General features: G+C 38.6%; 4 protein-coding genes across 5 annotated transcripts; all 4 read left to right on the top strand.

The window, feature by feature from the left end:
- The first annotated feature begins 7 nt into the window (after positions 1-7).
- LOC107747121 (protocadherin beta-17-like) lies at positions 8-1,222 on the top strand. The gene has a single exon (XM_016561547.1). It carries the CDS (start codon positions 8-10, stop codon positions 1,115-1,117), a length of 1,110 nt encoding a protein of 369 aa, XP_016417033.1. The 3' UTR covers positions 1,118-1,222.
- Positions 1,223-1,235: 13 nt separating this feature from the next.
- On the top strand, positions 1,236-3,147 carry LOC107747120 (protocadherin gamma-C3-like). The gene is made up of 2 exons (XM_016561546.1): positions 1,236-3,046; positions 3,113-3,147. The coding sequence occupies exons 1-2, from the start codon at positions 1,654-1,656 to the stop codon at positions 3,145-3,147; spliced, it is 1,428 nt and encodes a 475-aa protein (XP_016417032.1). The 5' UTR covers positions 1,236-1,653.
- On the top strand, positions 3,055-12,397 carry LOC107747093 (protocadherin beta-16-like). 2 transcript variants are annotated; one of them, XM_016561519.1, is made up of 4 exons: positions 3,055-3,533; positions 4,770-7,140; positions 9,272-9,307; positions 10,676-12,397. In XM_016561519.1, the coding sequence occupies exons 1-3, from the start codon at positions 3,496-3,498 to the stop codon at positions 9,281-9,283; spliced, it is 2,421 nt and encodes an 806-aa protein (XP_016417005.1). In that variant the 5' UTR covers positions 3,055-3,495; the 3' UTR covers positions 9,284-9,307; positions 10,676-12,397. The 2 variants fall into 2 exon arrangements, with proteins under 2 accessions (XP_016417005.1, XP_016417004.1); XM_016561518.1 differs by lacking the exon at positions 9,272-9,307.
- Positions 12,398-16,123: 3,726 nt separating this feature from the next.
- Positions 16,124-17,704, top strand: LOC107747119 (protocadherin alpha-8-like). Its single transcript, XM_016561544.1, has one exon. It carries the CDS (start codon positions 16,124-16,126, stop codon positions 17,702-17,704), a length of 1,581 nt encoding a protein of 526 aa, XP_016417030.1.
- Positions 17,705-23,632: the final 5,928 nt, after the last annotated feature.

The following is a 23,632-nucleotide window of genomic DNA, read 5'->3' as shown; positions in this document are numbered from 1 at the left end:
AATTATTATGAATGTCAACGATAACGCACCTCAGTTCCCACAGACATTCTACACGATACCTGTTATGGAGAATAACGCGCCTGGAGCTTTACTGAGCTCTTTAACTGCTATAGATCCAGATCTCCATGAAAATCAGTATTTAGTTTATTTTATAATAGAGAAGGAAATAGTGAACACGTCCATGTCCATGCTGTTCTCTATTAACCCAGAGAACGGGAATCTTTACGCTCTAAAGACGTTTGACTATGAGATAGAGAAGGAGTTCCTTTTCCACATCGAGGCCAGAGACTCTGGTGTTCCTCCGTTCAGCAGTAACGTGACCGTTCACATTATTATCATGGATCAGAACGACAACACGCCGCTTATAGTGTCTCCATGGCGCGCGCACGGCTCGGTGGTGGAGGAAAAGATCCCGAGATCCACCGATAAAGGAACTCTGATAGCCAAAGTCATCGCCATAGACTCTGATTCAGTGCACAACTCTCGAATCACGTACCAGTTCCTCCACAACACTGACGCCACATTATTCAGCTTGGATCAATATAACGGAGAGATCCGGACCACGAGAATGTTCAGTTACAGAGACTCGCGCCACCAGCAGCTGGTTGTGATCGCCAAGGACAACGGAGAGCCCGCGCTCTCTGCTACAGTCACCATCAAACTGTCCACGGTGGAGACCGCCCTTAAAACCTATGCTGACATGACTGAGGTGCCTTTGGGATATGACATCTTCTCCGATTTAAACCTGTATCTGGTGATCGGACTGGGCTCTGTTTCATTTCTTTTACTCATCACTATATTGGTCACCATCGTGCTGAAGTGTCAGAAAACGAAGCCCAGCAAAGCGGCTCCTCCGTGCAGGAACAGTGTGATCAGCGAGAGGAACTCGACCATCGCGGATTCCACTCTGGTTTCCAACGATGCCTACTGGTACAGTTTATTTCTAGCAGAAACAAGGAAAGGAAAGCTGGTGGTCAGACAGCCTGTGCCAAAGGGAGCGAGATACATCGTGTCCAGTTTACCGAGGAGCACAGGACTGACCGAGACCAGCGACTCAGCTGCATCTACACTACAGGTAAGACAATCTAAATCAATAATCAAAGAGAGATTTACTTGACGTTTTACGCACAATTTCTAAGCGAATAATCATTTCGTGCGCCTTTGTATAATACGCAACACAAGTGTTTCCCAGTTTTAGAAAATGGCATTCTACCTCTTAGAGTTGTATTGTTTTAGTGTCTTCATATTTATATTTTTTTGCATGGCCTGTATATTGTTTGTCTTTACATGTGCTATTTTGAATCTTCACATTTAAATCTAATTTTCTCAATTTGAGCGCAGCAACAAGCACTGAATTGATGGGGTTGGAGTGCTGGACAAAAAAAAAAAAATACAAATAATGCGGTAAATAGAAAACTACCTATTGTAATAAGGCTGTTCTCTTCTAATTGTGTATGTTCATGCTGTACTCACTGAGCGTCGCTATTCTCTAAGAAAACCCTTTTGATCATAGTCTCAGTCGCCATGACAGATTTCCTGTAGGAGGAAAGCGCACAAAGGATCGCGCCATGACAAGAGCTTCGCTGAGTGTCCTATTCGTTTCTCTGACCATTTCATGACCGCGAGGAGTACAAATATCTCAAACGCTGCAAAATGGAGGGATGCGTAAAGTCACAGTTTTGGAGGTATGTAACGGTCTTTCTGTTTTTCTCCGCTATTTTGGACACAGTGTCCTCTGTTACACACTATTCTATTCCAGAGGAAATGGAGGAAGGCTCTGTTGTTGCTAATTTGGCGTCAGATTTGGGACTGGATGTGAAAACACTGAGTAGACGAAAAATGCGACTGGACATTATATCTAACAAAAAATATCTGGATGTCAATAAAGAGACAGGAGAGCTCTATATATTAGAAAAGATGGATCGAGAGTTCCTCTGCAGTGTTAAAACATCAACCTGTTTTATCAAAATGGAAGTGATACTCGAAAATCCTGTTCGAATATTTAACATTGAAATTGAAATTGTTGACATTAACGATAATGCTCCCCAGTTTCGGAGAGATGCGATCCATTTGGATATATCAGAATCTACAGCAGTCGGAGAGAGATTCTCGCTCAGTAATGCGGTGGATCCTGATATTGGCTCGAATTCGATTAAAGCTTATTATTTGAGTGAGAATGATCATTTTGACATTGAAATACAAACAGGAAGGGACGGGTCAAAATTTGTTGATTTAATTCTTAAAAATCCTTTAGACAGAGAAAAACAAGCTTCACATAATTTGATACTCACTGCCGTGGATGGCGGAGTCCCCGCGCGCTCTGGCACTGCTAGCATTATTGTGCGCGTTCTGGACACGAATGACAACGCCCCTCAGTTCTATAAGGACAGTTATAATATAAATCTAACAGAAAACGCACCTATTGGAAGACTTGTAGTGAAATTAAACGCGACAGATAAAGATGAAGGCTCCAATTCAGATATAATTTACTCCTATAGTTTGTATACCTCAGAGAAAACACAGCAGACATTCAGTCTGAATCCTGACAATGGAGAAATCAGAGTAAAAGAAATGATTAATTATGAGGATTTCAGGATATATCATATGGAAATTATAGCAACAGATAAAGGAGTTAATAGTCTCTCTGGAAAGTGTAAAGTAAAGATTTTACTCACAGATATAAATGACAATCATCCTGAAATTTCCATAAAATCATTCTCAAGTCCAGTTAAAGAGGATGTACCTGTTAATACAGTAATCGCAGTTGTTAGTGTGAGTGATAAAGACTCAGGAGAAAATGGACAGGTAGATATTCATATTTCTGATTATTTACCTTTTACGCTCAAAGAATCGTCTATCGACCATCGCGGATTCCACTCTGGTCTCCAACGATGCCTACTGGTACAGTTTATTTCTAGCAGAGACGAGGAAAGGAAAGCTGGTGGTCAGACAGCCTGTGCCAAAGGGAGCGAGATACATCGTGTCCAGTTTACCGAGGAGCACAGGACTGACCGAGACCAGCGACTCAGCTGCATCTACACTACAGGTAAGAAACGCATCCTTATGAACCTTAATACAAATTATGTATCTTTCTTTATGTTTTTTTTTTTAGTTCAGCGTATTTTGGGCATTCGTAATTTTCTTTAATCTTCCTTTGCAGTCTAATAAAAACAACAAAGCAGTTATCTTAAAATAAGCATTTTGTTACTGCTAAAAACGCAATCATACAGGATGTACAAACTTGGCGCCATGTGTCGCTGTTCACCAACAAAAACCCATGTTAAGTGGTACATTTTTCAGCCGCCATGACGCATAATCAGCAGGAGAGTGCGTTTCATGTTAGTCTTGAGGGAGGTGATCCTGTTGTAGTTCGTGCTGTGCGAGAATACGATTCACTTTTGTGGTCAGTTGAGTCTATGGCCTGGAAATAATCAGCCGTTCACTCTCGTCTCGTAATTTTATGTAATTGTAGCTGTGTTAACACAACGAGTCACTATGAAGAGATGCGCTGTTGTGATAGCTGATGATCAGAGGTACGTGTTCATCTTCCTTCTGTTCCCTGCGATCTTTGGCATTACGTCTGCCGTCACACATTACTCTATTCCTGAAGAAATGGTAGCTGGATCCGTTGTGGCTAATCTAGCCACAGATTTGGGGTTAGATTTAAAAACGTTAACCAAACGGCGAATACGATTAGATGTCATTAGTAACAGAAAATACCTGGACATTAACAAAGAAACCGGAGATCTTTATATAGCGGAGAAAATAGATCGAGAATATCTCTGCAACATCAAGACATCGTCGTGTTTTTTAAAGATGGACGTGACAGTCGATAACCCTGAGAGAATATTTAATATTGAGCTTGAAATACTGGATATCAATGACAATGCACCGCACTTCAGGAGGGATACAATGCACCTTGATATTTCTGAATCTACCCCAGTTGGCGAACGATTCTCTCTGAATAACGCTGTAGATCCAGACTTTGGCTCAAATTCAATCAAAACATACTATCTAACTGAAAGCGAGCATTTTGATATTGACATACAGTCTGGAAGGGACGGGTCGAAATTTACAAATTTAGTCTTAAAAAAGCCATTAGACCGCGAGAAACAGGCAACGCATAATATGATACTCACTGCTATAGATGGAGGAGTCCCCGCACGTTCTGGAACTGCAAGTATTATTGTGCGCGTGTTAGATGTGAATGACAACGCCCCAACATTTGATAAAGACAGTTATACTATTAACCTTACAGAAAACTCTCCGATTGGAAGTCTTGTATTGAAATTAAACGCATCAGACTTAGACGAGGGTTCAAATTCAAATATAGTTTATGCATTCAGCCTGTATACCTCTGAAAAAACACAACACACATTTAGTTTAAATCCTGAAAATGGTGAAATTAGAGTCAAAGAAATTGTTAGCTATGAGGATTTTAAGATTCATGATATGGAGGTCATTGCTACTGATAAGGGGGGAAATCCCTTATCTGGACAATGTAAACTGACTATATTGATAAATGATATGAACGACAATCATCCTGAAATTTCTATAAAATCATTCTCAAGTCCAATGACAGAGGACGTACCTGTTAATACAGTAATCGCAGTTGTTAGTGTGAGTGATAAAGACTCAGGAGAAAATGGACAGGTAGATATTCATATTTCTGATGATTTGCCTTTTACGCTCAAAGAATCATCTGATAATTATTATGAATTATTAGTTTCAGTGAAGAGATGCGCTGTTGTGATAGCTGATGATCAGAGGTACGTGTTCATCTTCCTTCTGTTCCCTGCGATCTTTGGCATTACGTCTGCCGTCACACATTACTCTATTCCTGAAGAAATGGTAGCTGGATCCGTTGTGGCTAATCTAGCCACAGATTTGGGGTTAGATTTAAAAACGTTAACCAAACGGCGAATACGATTAGATGTCATTAGTAACAGAAAATACCTGGACATTAACAAAGAAACCGGAGATCTTTATATAGCGGAGAAAATAGATCGAGAATATCTCTGCAACATCAAGACATCGTCGTGTTTTTTAAAGATGGACGTGACAGTCGATAACCCTGAGAGAATATTTAATATTGAGCTTGAAATACTGGATATCAATGACAATGCACCGCACTTCAGGAGGGATACAATGCACCTTGATATTTCTGAATCTACCCCAGTTGGCGAACGATTCTCTCTGAATAACGCTGTAGATCCAGACTTTGGCTCAAATTCAATCAAAACATACTATCTAACTGAAAGCGAGCATTTTGATATTGACATACAGTCTGGAAGGGACGGGTCGAAATTTACAAATTTAGTCTTAAAAAAGCCATTAGACCGCGAGAAACAGGCAACGCATAATATGATACTCACTGCTATAGATGGAGGAGTCCCCGCACGTTCTGGAACTGCAAGTATTATTGTGCGCGTGTTAGATGTGAATGACAACGCCCCAACATTTGATAAAGACAGTTATACTATTAACCTTACAGAAAACTCTCCGATTGGAAGTCTTGTATTGAAATTAAACGCATCAGACTTAGACGAGGGTTCAAATTCAAATATAGTTTATGCATTCAGCCTGTATACCTCTGAAAAAACACAACACACATTTAGTTTAAATCCTGAAAATGGTGAAATTAGAGTCAAAGAAATTGTTAGCTATGAGGATTTTAAGATTCATGATATGGAGGTCATTGCTACTGATAAGGGGGGAAATCCCTTATCTGGACAATGTAAACTGACTATATTGATAAATGATATGAACGACAATCATCCTGAAATTTCTATAAAATCATTCTCAAGTCCAATGACAGAGGACGTACCTGTTAATACAGTAATCGCAGTTGTTAGTGTGAGTGATAAAGACTCAGGAGAAAATGGGCAGGTAGATATTCATATTTCAGATGATTTACCTTTTGCGCTCAAAGAATCGTCTGATAATTATTATGAATTATTAGTTTCAGAACCGTTAGACCGTGAAAAGGTTCCAGAATATGACATCACTATTACCGTGACTGACAGGGGCAACCCGCCGTTATCTGATAATGAAACAATAACTTTAGAGCTACTGGACGTTAACGACAATGTTCCTCAGTTCCCACAGACATTCTACACGATACCTGTTATGGAGAATAACGCACCTGGAGCTTTACTGAGCTCTTTAACTGCTATAGATCCAGATCTACATGAAAATCAGTATTTAGTTTATTTTATAATAGAGAAGGAAATAGTGAACACCTCCATGTCCATGCTGTTCTCTATTAACCCAGAGAACGGGAATCTTTACGCGCTAAAGACGTTTGACTATGAGATAGAGAAGGAGTTCCTTTTCCACATCGAGGCCAGAGACTCTGGTGTTCCTCCGTTCAGCAGTAACGTGACCGTTCACATTATTATCATGGATCAGAACGACAACACGCCGCTTATAGTGTCTCCATGGCGCGCGCACGGCTCGGTGGTGGAGGAAAAGATCCCGAGATCCACCGATAAAGGAACTCTGATAGCCAAAGTCATCGCCATAGACTCTGATTCAGTGCACAACTCTCGAATCACGTACCAGTTCCTCCACAACACTGACGCCACATTATTCAGCTTGGATCAATATAACGGAGAGATCCGGACCACGAGAATGTTCAGTTACAGAGACTCGCGCCACCAGCAGCTGGTTGTGATCGCCAAGGACAACGGAGAGCCCGCGCTCTCTGCTACAGTCACCATCAAACTGTCCACGGTGGAGACCGCCCTTAAAACCTATGCTGACATGACTGAGGTGCCTTTGGGATATGACATCTTCTCCGATTTAAACCTGTATCTGGTGATCGGACTGGGCTCTGTTTCATTTCTTTTACTCATCACTATATTGGTCACCATCGTGCTGAAGTGTCAGAAAACGAAGCCCAGCAAAGCGGCTCCTCCGTGCAGGAACAGTGTGATCAGCGAGAGGAACTCGACCATCGCGGATTCCACTCTGGTCTCCAACGATGCCTACTGGTACAGTTTATTTCTAGCAGAGACGAGGAAAGGAAAGCTGGTGGTCAGACAGCCTGTGCCAAAGGGAGCGAGATACATGGTGTCCAGTATACCGAGGAGCACAGGACTGACCGAGACCAGCGACTCAGCTGCATCTACTCTACAGGTAGGCTTACATACCGTCAACAGGTGAACTACTTCTTCAAAGAAACCAGACAACGGTATACAGTTTAACATTTCAACCTTTAGCCAAACACTTTATACGCCCACATTATTCTCTCTGAGATGCTTATTTTCAGCTTCTGCCTTTCAAGTACACATTCACATCATATTTTCCAACTTCCCATCTTGTGAAGTTATGCTGAAGTTGAAATGGGAGTGTTTCAGTCGTTCTTAGCACATCTTCTATTGTACTTTAGGAGTTTGTATATGCATTTTTTTTATTTTTCTCTTTGTAAAATTTCTGTTTGACTCAATCCAGTACTGTTCTTTTTATTTACAATCAGTTAAACTTAATTTTCTTGTCTTAAAAGTTCACATACACATATTTGTATATTTCTGCAAATATTTATGCTTATATTTGTTCAGACAAAATGACAGAAGTGAGCATTACCTTCTTGCAAATGTTTATGTGTGTTTTTGCTGTTTATTCTGATTCTACAATTCTGCAGCCCCATAAATCTTACCTGTTGTACATATACTCTCAGTTTCCTTCTAGCTGAGCTGCTGCCGCAGAGAAAAATAGATTGTCTGTCTGTGTGTGTGTGTGTGTGTGTGTGTGTGTATGTGTGTGTGTGTGTGTGTGTGTGTGTATGAAATGTAAATTTGTGCAAGTGTGTTGTGACCTGTTGCTTCTCTCTCAGAGCTGGTTGACCTACTTTTCTGACCTGCTGTTGCCATTTCAGCTGCAGTTCTGATGTTCACAAATGTTGTGATATATTTGTGCTTAAATCATCTCTTTATTATATTATATTATATTATATTATATTATATTATATTAGCATTTGGCTGGATATGGAGCGTAAATATTGAAATTAAGTGCTCCTTCATTTGTTTTTGAGTAAAGGGAAACATCTATTAATGTTTAATGTTCAGCTATGTTTGACATTTGAAAGAATTTCTGTTAAGTTGAAGTTTCTGTCGTTACCATTGTGCAGAAGAGTAGAGCTTATGATTATGGATAACTGCATGTACTAACACTATGAGGCTTTGTTCAATCAGCAGTAGCTTTGCTAATGCTATTGTAGTAAAGTTTTTCCTTACTTGAGCTATTTGGCTATATACAGTATTTTAATTGTACAAAATAATTCAGAAAATCAAATACAAACAGGCCTTACTCAAAATCATGGACTTTTGAGAATCAACTTAAAATAAATGAGCACATTTTGTTAATAATATTAAAATCATTGTGCCATAGATTAAATAATTTAGGAGATTTTAGTAGTCTTAAAAGCCACTCAAAAATAGTATGTGTAATATTGCTACCATAATTTTTAAAGTATATTGCTCATACCATTTTTGAGTTTTATTGCATAAATAAAGTATTATTTTTTCATATTTAAAAGTTTGGCTTAATTATACAAAAACTTTTGGGTCCACTGTGTTTCTTAGCATTGGCACAAATCACTTACAGTAACACTTCACAAGCGACGTACAATTTTTCTTTTCTTTTTTATTTATTTTCCATAAATGTATTAAATATGGATAAATAATGTTTTCTTTACTGAACATGATACATTTTAATTTAAGCACTTGCTATTTTTAAATATGCATCAAGTTTTGTTTATTTGTATGATTATGATTTTTTTTTTTCTGTAGCATTTCTTTAACTTGTTCTCTTTTGTTAGAGAGTGTTACCTGAAGGACAGGTAAGTTATTTGAAAGACAAAATTAGAAAGTTTTTAACTTTTCCTATTATTTTTATGCAGTCTTTTTTTCATGTAAACAATGTATTTTAATCTGTCTCTCCTCTCATTCTCTCATTGCTTAGTGAATTGCATAATGTAGTTTGTTTTCCTTCATTTGTTATGCTTTAACATTTCTCACATTGTATCTCAGGTTACCTGGAGTCCCCGATAATTCAGACAACAAGGAGAGGACAACAACCCATTTTCTTGATTTGATTTGTTAATGCACCATAGATCTTTTACACCATGCTTAGACTGATATAGATAAGTTAAAATCAATGTGGATTGAGGTTTTGTTGACAGAAAAGTGTTCAGTGAAATTCATCAAAATGATTGTGCTGAAAGCTAAATATTGAAATGTATGTCTCTGTTTTTGTTTCCGTTTTAAAGTACTCAAAATGAACGAGGTCCCTTCTCACGCTGGAGGTATGCAGCCCTGACTTCACCATTCTCTCGATTTCTGGAGCGCCTGATCCCAGGGCCCACTGACCTTTACTGAAATATATGTGACTCTGTGTGTTTCTCTTTGTGGTTGGTGATTTTTGTCAGTGGAGTTTGCCTTGTCCTGTTGTAGGAGGAGCCAATGAACCTATTTATTCAACTGAAGTCAAATCAGTTTTATTCAGTTTAGATGCAGATAAATGCTTCAACAGGTCAACATCAACACTCAGTTCGACATTTCACTTGGTCTTCTGAGCTTTTTAGATGTACAGGCCGCTAGATTTAAACTTTGCAGTATTTATGAACACAACGTGTGTATTTTTTTCCCCACTCGTGGAACTCAAAACTGAAACCTGCAGTTTTTTTTCTTCACTACAAATTATGTTATGCAGCCTCACAAAACCCAACTTTTATAGACACCTGTGACCAGCAGAAATGCTAATGATAACTCTCATTCTCTGTGGTTTGATTGACAGTGGCTGGGGGTGAAAATGTTGCTCATATGCAAAATGCGTTCCTTAATCGGTTAAAGAAAGTTCACCCAGAAGTAAAAATGGGCCATTTACTCACCCTCATGTCTTTCCAAATTTGAATGATTTTCTTTGTTTCGTGGAAGAATGTTTATGCTGCTCTTTTTCTCTACAATGAAAGTGACAAGGAATGGAGGCTGTAAAGTTCCGAAAAAATATTAAAAACCAACTGATTCTTGTCTTTACATTTTCTTGACACCATCTGTTTTCATTCACTTTCATAGTCTGAAAAAAAGCATCCAGGACATTTTTACTTTTTGTGTTCCACAGACGAAAAAGTCAGTTTTGAAATGACAGACGGGTTAGTAAATGGCAGAATTACGTTCCTTTAAACTGATTAGGAAGAGTGTTTTTAGCAAATATGGCTCTAGTGCATGTTGTGGGTTTTAATTATATATGTACTGATTGTTCATCTACTAAACATCATTATGCCTCAGCCTGTTTGTTGGATGGTTTGTCTACTTGTGTGTTTGAATGGATGGTGAATTGACTGGTGGATTCCAATTTCACATACTGGTTCTGTTGAATTTTTCTTCACAAATGAATCAGAATGGTGCAAAACGAATTACAACCACCCAGTTTTCAGCTCGCTGCCCTTCCATCACCCCAACCACCCTCGCCTGATATCTGAGCATGGTTCTCATTGATCAACCCACCCCTCCATCACCTGTCAATCAAACCAAGGTTCCACCTTCTGTTTTGCCTGAAGCCTTTAAGTGACAGGCCTTGGTTGCATGAGATGTGTTCAGATTCTGGCCTATCACTAAGAGAATAATGTTTGAAGTCTAGGCTCTTACATCCAGTTTTTCTTTCTCGTTGACAGGCGTCCACCACCACCAGCAGCAGTTCCAGCTGAGGATCCTTCCAACCGTATTGCCGGAGCAACGTATGAAAAATGTTCCATCAACCTGCATGTCGGTCCACCTGTATCCATCATATTCACCTGCACCATCCTACAGAGATGAAACCAACCCTGAGTGATGCCTACAGCTTCATGTCAATGTTCGGAGAGTTTGCCCTCACTTTCCCTAACAAGCTCATTGTTGATCTGACCAGAGGAATGACGGAAGATCTTTTGCCTATGATACTAACAGACACTCTTACACCTGACCGGTCAGGATTGGACTTGGACTGGATCTGTGAGCACACACACACACACACACACACACACGCACACACACACAAATTCATATCTTCAAACAGCACAGCTCATGTCTTTATCAAAGAAACTTTTCTGCAAATCCAGTATGCTTATGTTTGCATGGTTAAAGCTCCACATTAGATCTTCGTTATATTTAGTGACTGGTAAAGACATTGGGGAGATAAATTATTAACAGAATATTCTCACATGAACTGACGTGGACACTGGATTGCAAAAAAAAAAAATCATTCTTAATCAGTGGTTTTGTCTTATTTTCTGGTAAAATTACCTAAAAATGCTTGCAATAAGATTAATTTACAACATAAGCAAACATTGTGTAAACCTCAACTAAACTAAAATCTGAAAATCAAGTCACTCATTCATGCTCTGAAAAGCACTAATATCTTATGCATTTTGCTACTCATGTAAATATATCTGGTTTCAAGCATGTTTAGATATTTTTACTAGAAAATATAGAGATACTAATGACAAATGGGCTTTTTTTTGCAATGTGGATGATATTAAACAAGCACAAAGAGGATTAAATGATTCTGCCATGTTGAGAGATGGAGTGCGGAGCTTTTGCTAGACTGAATTTGGACATTGAACGCTTCTCTTTCCCTGCAACAGATGTATAAAGCCTTTCTTATGTGTTTTCTTGGATCTCATAAAGACTTCTATCAGAATAACACAAGTGTTATCCAGTGTATTCAGAAGAGGTCACAGCAAATTCGATTAGTTGTGCCGTATAGTCTTTGCTGTTCTCTGTAGTGTTGTATTATGTCTGTGTTACTGTTTGTGTCTGTATTTTTGAGTTTCAGTATGTAAAGAATCAAGTTAAATCTAAGCACTGATCTGACACAGAAAGAGTGGAGTATTGTTGTAGTTCTGTGGTGACTGGTGACATTCATGAATGCACAAATGCAGACACAGCACAGTGATGTCATAGTGCGGACATTTGATGGTCACAGTGGTTTCTAAGAGTTTAGGAGATTCATTAAGTAGCCACTTCCTGATGCTCAAGATTTCTGTCTCAGATAAAAAACCCATTGACTTCTAATAGAGACTGTTAAAGAGTGAGTTCCTTCTTGTTGTCCTTTATAAAAACACCACACTATTTCAGAGATAAAGACCATCAAACTTCACTAAATCTTTGAAATAAAGCCAAATATAAAGAGCACTCAAGGTGGTGGGTGACTTTTACTTGCTTTAAAACAAGAAAAGATGAGAACTGCTAATGTTTACTTATCAACTGTATAATTATCTGATGTTATGAAATGTGTTTAATATTCATGGAAATGCATTGAAAAAATAAGACAGTTAAGCCAAGTGAAAATACACTGCGTTGTGCATTGAAATGAATTAGCCAAATTTTTTTTTTTTCTTCATTTTTTTTTTCTGGTGTTAAAATTATGTATTAATATTAATGCATTAATATAAACTTTCATATTGCTGCTTTTTTTGTTGATATTTTGTATTTGCTGGCTATATCAGTTGTGCAATATATGGACATCAATATTTTATTTCAGTGAACAGTATGGTATTGTTGTTTTTCTGATAGTTTCCAGGCTTTCTGAAATGTCATTTATTCCTAGCTTCCTGAGGGTATGGCAGTTTTCCCAGGCAGGTCAAGAGGTCAGGGTGCCATGGGGTCAGTTCAATGACTGGAATGCACATCATGTGTGTCTTGTCAAAACAATGCACTATTACAAAATACATTTGCATTAGATTTTCTGTTTTGGAGGAACAAATGCTGGATGTTTACATGTGGTATTTTAAACAGGAAGTAATAATTTCAAGGCTCTAAACTGGCTGTCTCAGAGGATTGGCTAATGTTCAGACATGAACAGTGTTGTAAAATAACATTATTTGAGGCAATCAGAGAGAAAAAAAAGAAATAAATTTTTTGTAGAATGACAAAATATTAAGGTGTTTTTCTGTGATTTATTGACTGCCAGTGTGAACAGCTATAAGTAGGTCACTCGTCTCTCACTGGCTAGAATTCATTTACCCAAAAGCCTCATTTTGTGGTAAAAAAAATGGACTACCTATATACAGCACTGCCCTGTCTTATGCCCTGTAGTCCCATATATTTCTTCTTAATTTCCCCTTCTGTCCAATTAAGCTTAATCCAGTATTGCAAATTTGTTTTTCTAATTCATTTTCTACCAGCATTTGTGCTCTAAAGCAGACAAACTGCTTTCCTAAAGCTGAACACATCCATGATCTGCCTCGGAGAAACTCACCAGACCCTCTTTGCTCATGCTTATCTGCTGATATTTTTGTACTGCATATTTACAATAGATAAAAACTTAATTGAAAATAATGTGATTTCTGTCATTCTCCATGTAATCCAGAAGTACATAAGATGTGATGGGACATTGCATTAGTAATATGTATTTAGGTTTTAAATGACTTCTCAGTATGTGAGTAGCAATCCGCCTGTAGCCCAACTGAACACATGCACTGGAGTAAAAAACAAAACAAAAGCAAAAAACGTTGTTTGTACAGTATACCATTATGATTATCTTATAATCATGGAAGAGAAAAACACCATGTTTATGATCATGACTTATCTGACTTCTGATCATCAGTGATCAAAGTGACCTATTGTGAAAACTTTGTTTGCATGTTTTTGATCTGTATGGGGTGCTGAGTGTGCTTTTGTTTGGGTGGGTAAAGAGTAGCAATCCGCCTGTAGCCCAACTGAACACATGCACTGGAGTAAAAAACAAAACAAAAGCAAAAAACGTTGTTTGTACAGTATACCATTATGATTATCTTATAATCATGGAAGAGAAAAACACCATGTTTATGATCATGACTTATCTGATTTCTGATCATCAGTGATCAAAGTGACCTATTGTGAAAACTTTGTTTGCATGTTTTTGATCTGTATGGGGTGGTGAGTGTGCTTTTGTTTGGGTGGGTAAAGATGAGGTCATCACTGCAGATGATGTAATGCATTGAAGATAATCAGACAGATCACATTTCATATCAGCTTTTTCATTTAGATGTAACCACACTTGGATTATCATCACAAACTCTTTTTTTCCTGTTAATTCTGACAAATGGTAAATAGAAATAATAAAGCATTAACCACTGCCCTGACTGGCTTATTGCCTTGTTCTGATTCCGTGAAGTGGGTCAGAACAAATAGAAAAAAAAAGAGTAACCACTCTTTGCTTCTCTTTTCCTCCTGACCCAGATTTCTCTCTGCCTGCACACAGAGAGAGACTGCAGCACCCTTAAAAACTGCTGCAGCAGACACACACACAGAGAGAGAGAGAGAGAGAGAGTCTGGTTCACTATCCTTGTGGGGACTCCCCATAGGTGAATTGGTTTTTATACTATACAAACTGTATTTCCTACACCTAAACATACCCCTCACAGAAAACTTTGTGCATTTTTACAATCTCAAAAAAACAAAACAAAACAAAAAAACTCATTCTGTATGATTTATAAGCTTCTGTACCCATTGAGGACCTCAATTTAGGTCCCCATGAGTTGGTGTGTATTCAGGTTTAAGTCCTCACCAGTATAGAAAAACATGTACACACACACAGTTTTCATTTGTCATATACATTTATCCTCAGCATTTTATCATGAAGGTCCACACACACACACACACACACACACACAAAGATATTCGCTATTGCCAGGCCTTCGCCAAACTACAATTCAGCTAACTGTGTCACCATCAAAACAACCATGCTTTCCTGAAAAACTGCAGAGAAAAAAGGCCTCAATCTGAGCAATCCAGCTGACTGCTGGTTTCTAGGCAACGGGAGCCTGTCTCTATAGCGACCGAGTAAAAGATAGATGGTGGAGCATGGGTTAAAGAGGAGAGAATAATTGTATAAATGTAATATTTAATAAAATTTACATTTAATAAAAAATTTAAAATATGTAAAAATAATTAATTAAAAAAACTACAGTGTTGTTACTGAGATTTATTTCGTGAGCGATGAATTTATTTGATCTTCCTTATGTTCTTCCCAAACCCCTCCCTTCATTCACTCTTTCCTCAGGAGACCGCAATGTTCAGCACCACGGACAGCGACCCGCCTAACCAAATGTCCGTTGCCACGGTAACGGACTGCGGGCGGGGAGGGGTGCATGATGCTGCAGCCTGTAATTTGATGCACAGACGTGAGGCTCAACACACCAGATCCGGGGATCTCGTATAGCTGTGCAGTCTATGTTAAACAAACACACTGTATAACGCAGAAATGTATAATAATCTATGACTGCCTTTTTATGATATAGGAGAAGTATTGATGAACATGTGTGATTGATATGTATATTTGATCTTCACTTCACAGAGTACGTCCGTAAAAAAAGAGCATGTGATGTGAATCACTTCGCTCTGCCCTCTGGTGTCTTTTGTCTGATATGTGGTTTGGATTTCACAGACCAGCTCAGATATGGGAATGCTCATACGTAAGCAGCTGCGGTGGGAGGGATCACAGAACAAAAGACGCGGGTGGGGCCGAGTTTGTCACGTGATCTGTGTAACTGAACCACAAGGTGTCACTGCTCACCATGCAGTTAGACACTAGAACACTGCATACTTACTAATTCTAGCTCATTTATTCTTTTAAAGCATGATAAAGCATGATTTTAATGCGGATTTCAAGAAAGGAAAAAAAAAAAAGTTTTATAATTTTTTTAATCTAATGAGATATTTCGTTCTCTTTTAGTACATTTGGTGTTGTGATGCCTCAATTTTAAAATTGTAAACTTTATAATATTATTTGAAAATAATAATAATAATAATAATTATTATTATTATTATTATTGTTATTATTATTATTATTATTATTATTATTATTATTGTTGTTGTTGTTGTTGTTGTTGTTGTTGTTGTTGGTACTCATTAACATCACTAGAAGATGGAAGTTATGCAGTTCTGCAAAATCGCTGTGAGTGGCGCTACAATACTAATCATCGCTAACAGTCCTGTTGAGCAGGTTCACTTCGTGGGCTGGCGTGTCAGACATCACTCTGGCTTTGAACAATGAACAACCACGACGATTTTAGATCTGTCTGTTAATTTGGAATTTGGAATAGCATACATGAGTTGACCGCATTTGCTTAAAACTATTTTCATTGGTGTTCAGAGGAAGCATGGCAAGCGAAAATAAAATAATATGGATGAGCAAGATTTTTTATCTGATATGTTTGCTGTTCAATTCCGGAAGAAATGCTACCCAGATAAATTATTCCCTTCTAGAAGAATCAAAAACTGGAGTCATTGTGGGGAACATTGCAAAGGATTTAGGGATTGACCCGGCTTTACTGGAAAACAGGAATTTACGTATCGTTGCGGGGACAAAGCAAGAGCTCTTTCGGGTAAATCATGAAGACGGCGCTTTGTTTGTGAACCAGAGAATAGACAGAGAAGAGCAGTGCGCTAAAACCAACCCATGTCTTATTCATCTCAAAGCAGTGATAGAAAATCCACTCGAAATGCACCAGATATCAGTTGACATTATCGATGTCAATGATAATCCACCGAGTTTTTTAGACGAAAACCATAAATTGGAAATACTTGAATCTGCAATGACAGGGGCACGATTTCAGTTAGAAACTGCGCACGACCCGGATATAGGCTCAAACGATTTGCAGTCATATAAACTGAGCCAAAATCTTTATTTTCGTTTAGAAACGGAAGACATGGGAGACGAAGGTAAGATTCCTGTTCTAATTTTACAAAAACCTCTCGACAGAGAGAAAATCGCAAGACATAACCTAATATTAACTGCGACGGACGGTGGCAAGCCACAGAAATCAACTACTGTAAATATTACTATTGTTGTGTCGGACATCAATGATAATGCCCCAGTTTGTGATAAGCAAAAATACACAGTAACAGTAAAAGAAAATGCCCCTGAAGGTACATTTCTGCTGCGCGTTAATGCTTCAGATTCAGATGAAGGACCGAACGGAGAAATTGAATACTCTTTACGGAACAAGTTCAGGAACGGAGCATCTGAGGTTTTTGATTTGGATAGTTTGACGGGGGAATTAAAGATAAAAGGTGGGCTAAATTTTGAGGAAAGGCAGGTTTATGAGCTAAAGATACTGGCTGCGGATAAGGGGACCGTATCTTTGTCTACACAGTGTAATGTGCTTGTAAATGTTGAGGATGTCAACGACAACCGGCCTGAGATTGACGTCACTTCAGTGTCCAGCCACATTTCGGAGGATGCGCCTCCTGGGACTGTCGTAGCTTTGATGGGAGTTACAGACCTGGATTCAGGTATGAACGGAAAGATGGTTTTCTCTCTGCCTAAGGATATTCCTTTTGACCTCAAGCCGTCGCCTGATGGAAACTTTTATTCTTTGGTAACTAAAGAATACATTGACAAAGAATCGAAATCGTCTTATGATATCACTATAACAGCCAAAGATTTAGGAACGCCGTCCTTAACGTCAACAAGATCAATTCACGTCGATGTCACTGATGTTAACGACAACAGCCCCACATTTGCTCAAAGTCCATATACATTCTACGTGGCTGAAAACAACAAACCAGGAATTGCCGTTTTCTCATTGAGTGCAGTTGATATAGATGAAGGTGAAAACGCACGTGTATCGTATTCAATTGATCGAATGAATTCAGACCAAAGCATGACATCTTTCCTGAGTATTAATGAGGCGAATGGTACCGTTTACTCACTGAGGAGCTTTGACCCCGGGCAGTAATGGAAATACTCTAGTGATACCAGATCGCAGGAGGAGAGATTCTGGAGCGGTAAGATGCATCTTCAATAATACTATTTTGATAAGTTTGCACGTGTGTGTACGCCTTTCGAAGAGCTGTCCTTGGTGCTGAAATTCGAATCCATGCATTCTCACGAACTGCTTCCCTGATAAAGTTTCGTCTCACAATATAACTTTTTTTCTTCTCAAGAACATAAACTGCTATTTTAGCAGTGATGGAAAACGTACACAGTTTTCATAAGTGAAAGTACGGATAGCACACCAATATATTACTGAAGTAAAAGTAACCTATTAAAACATTAAAGTAAAATACCTTTAAAAACGTTATTAACTATCGAAAATAAAAGTGAACGCAAAGTAAAAGTTAAATGCATTATTCTAATAAAAAGCGACCCATTCGGCCACTTCTAAAACCAGAAGGTATTAAAATAAATGACACTGTGACCAGAGTGGTTGAAGACTGAGAATTTTATTTAGAAATAATTTGTGGTTCATGGAACTGAATATGAATATGTGAATATGAGCTTGGTTACAAATGGACCTGTTCCAGTTTAAAACATGATTTGAAAATGGAAAAACAAATGTAATATTTAGCATCTGTTGTATATTTAAGAAAAAGTAAAAAAAAAAAAAAAAAAAAATCATGGCATAAACCACTGGCATCATTATTTAAAACCACATCAGCAGTAAAACCACATTCAGCTGAGCGCAAATACGTTTATCCATTGTTGTGAAAATCTGAACATAAGGCCAAAATGGCTATAATGCAATTTAAGAGTTGCAACACATTGGCTGCAGACATGCACTTGCACTCTCAGACACCTGCGCTTCCGCATTTTTTTTTGTATATATTTTATTTATTTATTTATTTATTTTTATTGAATCTCTCAGAATTTTTGCATTGCAGACATGCACTTGCACTCTCAGTAGGGTGGCCATATGTGCCGTTCATACAGGGCACGTCCTGGCCAGGATTGGGCAAGGACGCGTCCCGTAAAAATGGCCCGTATGGTCACCCTAACTCTCAGACACTTGCGCTTCCACAAGTGACGTTACTTGCAATCTTTATTTTATTTTATTTTATTTATTTATTTATTTTTATTGAATCTCTCAGAATTTTACAACAGTAGCTAGGAGTTGAAGGCAAGAAAAAAGAAACAAAATTACAATGTAATTTGCAATCGCCACCTGCTACCTACCTCACTTGCAATCGACACAAATGGTGCGTGTTGCCAATGGAGACGAGACGCTGTGCTGGTTAAATTATTAAAACTAAATTAGTACCATAACATACAGCAGGTACAAAAAAAGTTTGACCCGCGCTAATTTCAAATAATGTGGCATGAAAATTCAAACGCAGCATCAGCAAGCTACATTAACTTACATCGTGTCTACACCTGACGCGAGCGGCGCGATGCAATAAAATACAAGAACTCGTTATAATCATCAGTGATGCTGTCTTGGATGCTGCGCGACACGTGTCAGTGGCCCTTGGCTTGGTATTGTTGGCAGAATTCGGCCCTCGGCGAAAACTAATTGAGGAACTCTGACGTACAGGGTAGGCCTACTGCAAGTCACGTGTAGGAGAAAAAGACAAGACCCGCAAATCCGTGGCGTTATCCTCCCGTAGAAAATCATAAACACTTAATATGGCTTAATGTAAAAAGTAATGCTATTAAACGACTCGAAATTCGATATACAGTTAATTAATATTACAAGGCAAGCAGATGGCCAGTATATGAACACAACGTGCAATTTAACGCGTTGCGTTCTGAGCTCGTCTTCTTGCGTGTATGGATTTGGTCCTTTTGATATCACTTTCTTAATGCATTTCTTAATACACGCTCATCTACGAGTGCTCTGTAGTAATCGTAAAGCCCGAAGTGCATCGTAAGAAGACAGAGTTATTAGGTCTCCTGCAGGACAATCGGCAGATTGCACCTTTAACTTTATTCAAGTGCATATAAGATTTTGATTGTACTTCTCTTTATTACTCTTTTATTGTTTAAATGAATTTAAAAATGAAATAATTAAAAAGAAAAGGAAAGAAAATGAAAAAAATAAAAATATACATAAATATGTATATATAGAACAGTGCTGATAAAACATGTCTGCAATACACTGTAGAAATGTATTGGCTAGATCAAGTACAAATATTTGTGCTACTATCACCCTTAATGTATACACTTTATATATTAATAATATCTAAACTTACATGTTTTTGTTTGAAAATATATCAACCATTAGTCATTCACTTCAGAAACACTTGGAAGAACTCATAAGTATTCTTATAGTATTTCATAGGGTCTTAGGCCTTGGGTGGTTCAACAAACACATGGCCATCAAAAACTTTGAATCAACGTGGTTTTATTGATTTGAGTCAATGAGCTGCTGTTGAAAATTTTTGTTCCTCTTATTGGCCTCTTTAAGACATTGTCTAATGTCTTTCAAGATATATCTCCAGCTGCACTGACTAGGCTACAACCACAGACATTCTCAAACTGCTGAGGTGTTGTGGCTGCGGTCTGGACAACTGAAGATGGAGGCTGAGGCCTGAGAGGGTTGTTTGGAGTACTAGGAGATGGTTGGTGCTGGGAGATGGCAGGTGAAACTGATGCCGGTTGTCCTGCAGGTGACCTCATAACTTTTGTCTTCTTACAATGCACTTCGGGCTTTACGATTACTCCAGAGCACTCGTAGATCTGGGATGATTTTCAAGTGCAACTTAAGTTACGATGCTTGTGGGAAACAGACCGTTATACTAAAATCAGTCGTATGATCGTTTTTACGATCTACTTAGGCTTACGATGCTTTTGAGAAACGCAGCCATGATTAGTTGTATTATGATTTGCTTTAAAGCGAGTGAAGTCTGATGATACATGCATTGGCAAGTGGATTCTAATGTTTCCTATCACTGAATTTCTTTATTATCGGCTATATTCTCAGTTAGCCTCATGGTGTCAGTATTATACAAGGAAACCTTTTTAAATACTGTCCCTCCTCTTCGAGACGTCACACCGTTGTTCCTTTCCACAAAAAGCGCAATTCTGTTGTTGTTGAAACCTAGGATACCTTGTTGTCTGCGTGGATTATGGTGAATTGTTTGAAAAAAAATGGACATTTTATAACATCTCGGAGATTTCGCTCATGAAGAAATCACAAGAGCAACAATAATTTGTTTTTTGATAAGCGTTTGAATCATGGTGGAACACGAAGGACAAAGGAGCAGATGGGAGTGCTGGTGGATCGCTTTGTGTTTCTCTTTTCTGCTGTACTTCGGAGAGCATGTTTCAGCTCAGATAAAATACTCTATTCCAGAGGAGGTAAAAGATGGAACCGTCGTTGGAAATATTGCGAAGGATTTGGGCCTAGATGTCGGTGCTTTGGCGGACAGGCGGTTCCGTATTGTATCTGGATCCAATGATTTTTTTTTTCAGGTAAATCAGAACGGCGTCTTGCACGTTCATAAGAAAATCGACCGAGAGGCGCTGTGTGATAGTCATAGCGCATGCTTCATAAATCTGAAGATTGTTGTAGAAAATCCTCTTGAAATACATTATATTGCAGTGGAGGTGACCGATGTAAATGACAATTCGCCCAGTTTTAGTGAACACGAGAAACGATTGGAGATTTCAGAATCGACTGCTAGAGGGATGCGTTTTCAGCTTAAGGCCGCGCGTGACCCGGATGCAGGGGTAAATTCTGTTCGTACATACAAATTAACCCAAAATGAACACTTTGATCTGGAAGTCAGAGATCAGGGAGAAGATAAACTGCCATTTTTAATTTTACAAAAATCTCTTGACCGCGAGATCAATGATCAATATCATTTAGTTTTAACAGCAGTTGATGGAGGAAATCCACAAAGATCAGGAGCTCTAAATGTGACAGTTGTTGTTCTTGATAACAATGACAACAGACCTGTTTTTAGCCAAGATATATATTCAACAAATTTAAAAGAAAATATACAAGTTGGAACGCTAGTCATACAGGTTCAAGCAAGTGATGCAGATCATGGCTCAAATGGAGAGGTTACCTACGCGTTTGGCAGCGATCAGAACCCAAAGGTGTATGAAATATTTAGTTTGGATAAACTGACAGGTGACATTCGTGTGAAAGGCGATGTAGACTTTGAGGAGAAATCCATTTACAAACTTGATGTTCAAGCGTCTGATAATGGCCAGCCCCCTATGAAGACAGATTGTAGAGTTGTCATCAAAATTTTAGACACAAACGATAACACACCCGAGATCGATGTAACGTCACTGTCGAAAATGGTGTCTGAAGACTCCAAGCCTGGTACTGTAATCTCACTCATTAGTGTTTCTGACAGAGACACTGGTGTTAATGGAAAAGTGATGTGCTCTCTCTCAGAAAACGTTCCATTTGAATTAAAACAATCAGTTCAAGAAAACATGTACTCGTTAATGACTAAAGGGAGCCTGGACCGTGAAACTGTATCACATTATGACATTACAATAACGGCGAGCGACTTGGGTCAGCCTCCACTGTCCTCATATAAAACTCTGAGCGTGCAGGTGTCAGATGTTAATGACAACCCGCCTGAATTTAGCCTAAATCCTATCGAATTTTATATGATTGAAAACAACGCTGCAGGCGCGCCCATTCTCACGCTGAGTGCTTTTGACAAAGACCTAAATGAAAACTCTGTGATTTCATATCAGATTATTAAAGGAAATGGGACACAAAGTGACATGACATCTTTTCTAAATATTAATTCTGAGACAGGCGCAATTTATGCACTTAAAAGTTTTGATTTTGAGACTGTCAAAACCTTTCAATTTTACGCGCTCGCTACAGACTCTGGAACTCCGTCTCTGAGCAGTAACGTGACAGTGAACGTGTTTATTCTGGATCAGAACGACAACGTTCCAGTGATCTTATATCCAGTCAGCGCTAACGGTTCTGCTGAGGGTGTGGAAGAGATTCCCCGTAATGTGAACGCAGGTCATTTGGTGACTAAAGTCAGAGCCTATGACGCAGATATAGGATACAACGGCTGGTTATTATTTTCACTGCAGGAAGTTAGTGACCACAGTCTGTTTGGTTTGGACCGCTATACAGGACAATTAAGGACCCTTCGCTCAATCACAGAAACGGACGTGGCCCAGCATAAACTGCTCATACTGGTCAAAGACAATGGGAACGTTTCACTCTCAGCAACAGCGACTGTGATTGTCAAAGTTGTGGAGCCAAAAGAGGCTTTTGCAGCGTCTGATGTGAAAAACGCAGTAAAAGATGAGGAGGAAAACAACGTGACATTTTATTTGATCATCACTTTGGGCTCGGTTTCAGTGCTTTTTGTCATCAGCATCATCGTGTTGATTGTAATGCAGTGCTCTAAATCGACAGACTATTCGTCCAAGTATTTACAGGACACAAATTACGACGGGACTCTGTGTCACAGCATCCAGTACAGATCTGGAGACAAACGGTACATGTTAGTTGGACCCAGAATGAGTATCGGCTCTACTATAGTCCCGGGCAGTAATGGAAATACTCTAGTCATACCAGATCGCAGGAGGAGAGATTCTGGAGAGGTAAGAATGGCTTATTCATGATTGTTGCACTGTTTGATTTAAATTTGTCTTTTGTATATGACGTTGTTTGGGCTGTTTTTAAGGTAGATTTGTGACAGGTATTGTCTTTTGCTGTGCGAATCTGCTGTATATTGTCTAATAAAACTATTTTCTCTTCTAATCATTAATGCAATATTAAGAATTGTCTTTATTGTTTCAGTACTCTGTGTCACAGCAAATGGTAGTCTATATGTTAGTTGGACCCAGCATTGGAAATATTTAAGTGGCAATTTCTTTACATGTATTTGTCTCGGACATCAATGGAAATACTTTAGTGATACACTGTAGAAGTGGTGGAGAGCTAATCTGT

This window comes from Sinocyclocheilus rhinocerous, unplaced genomic scaffold (genome assembly GCF_001515625.1).
Source record: "Sinocyclocheilus rhinocerous isolate Xijiao unplaced genomic scaffold, SAMN03320098_v1.1 scaffold168, whole genome shotgun sequence".
NCBI lineage: Eukaryota > Metazoa > Chordata > Actinopteri > Cypriniformes > Cyprinidae > Sinocyclocheilus > Sinocyclocheilus rhinocerous.
This window is presented reverse-complemented; position numbering and strand designations above follow the sequence as displayed.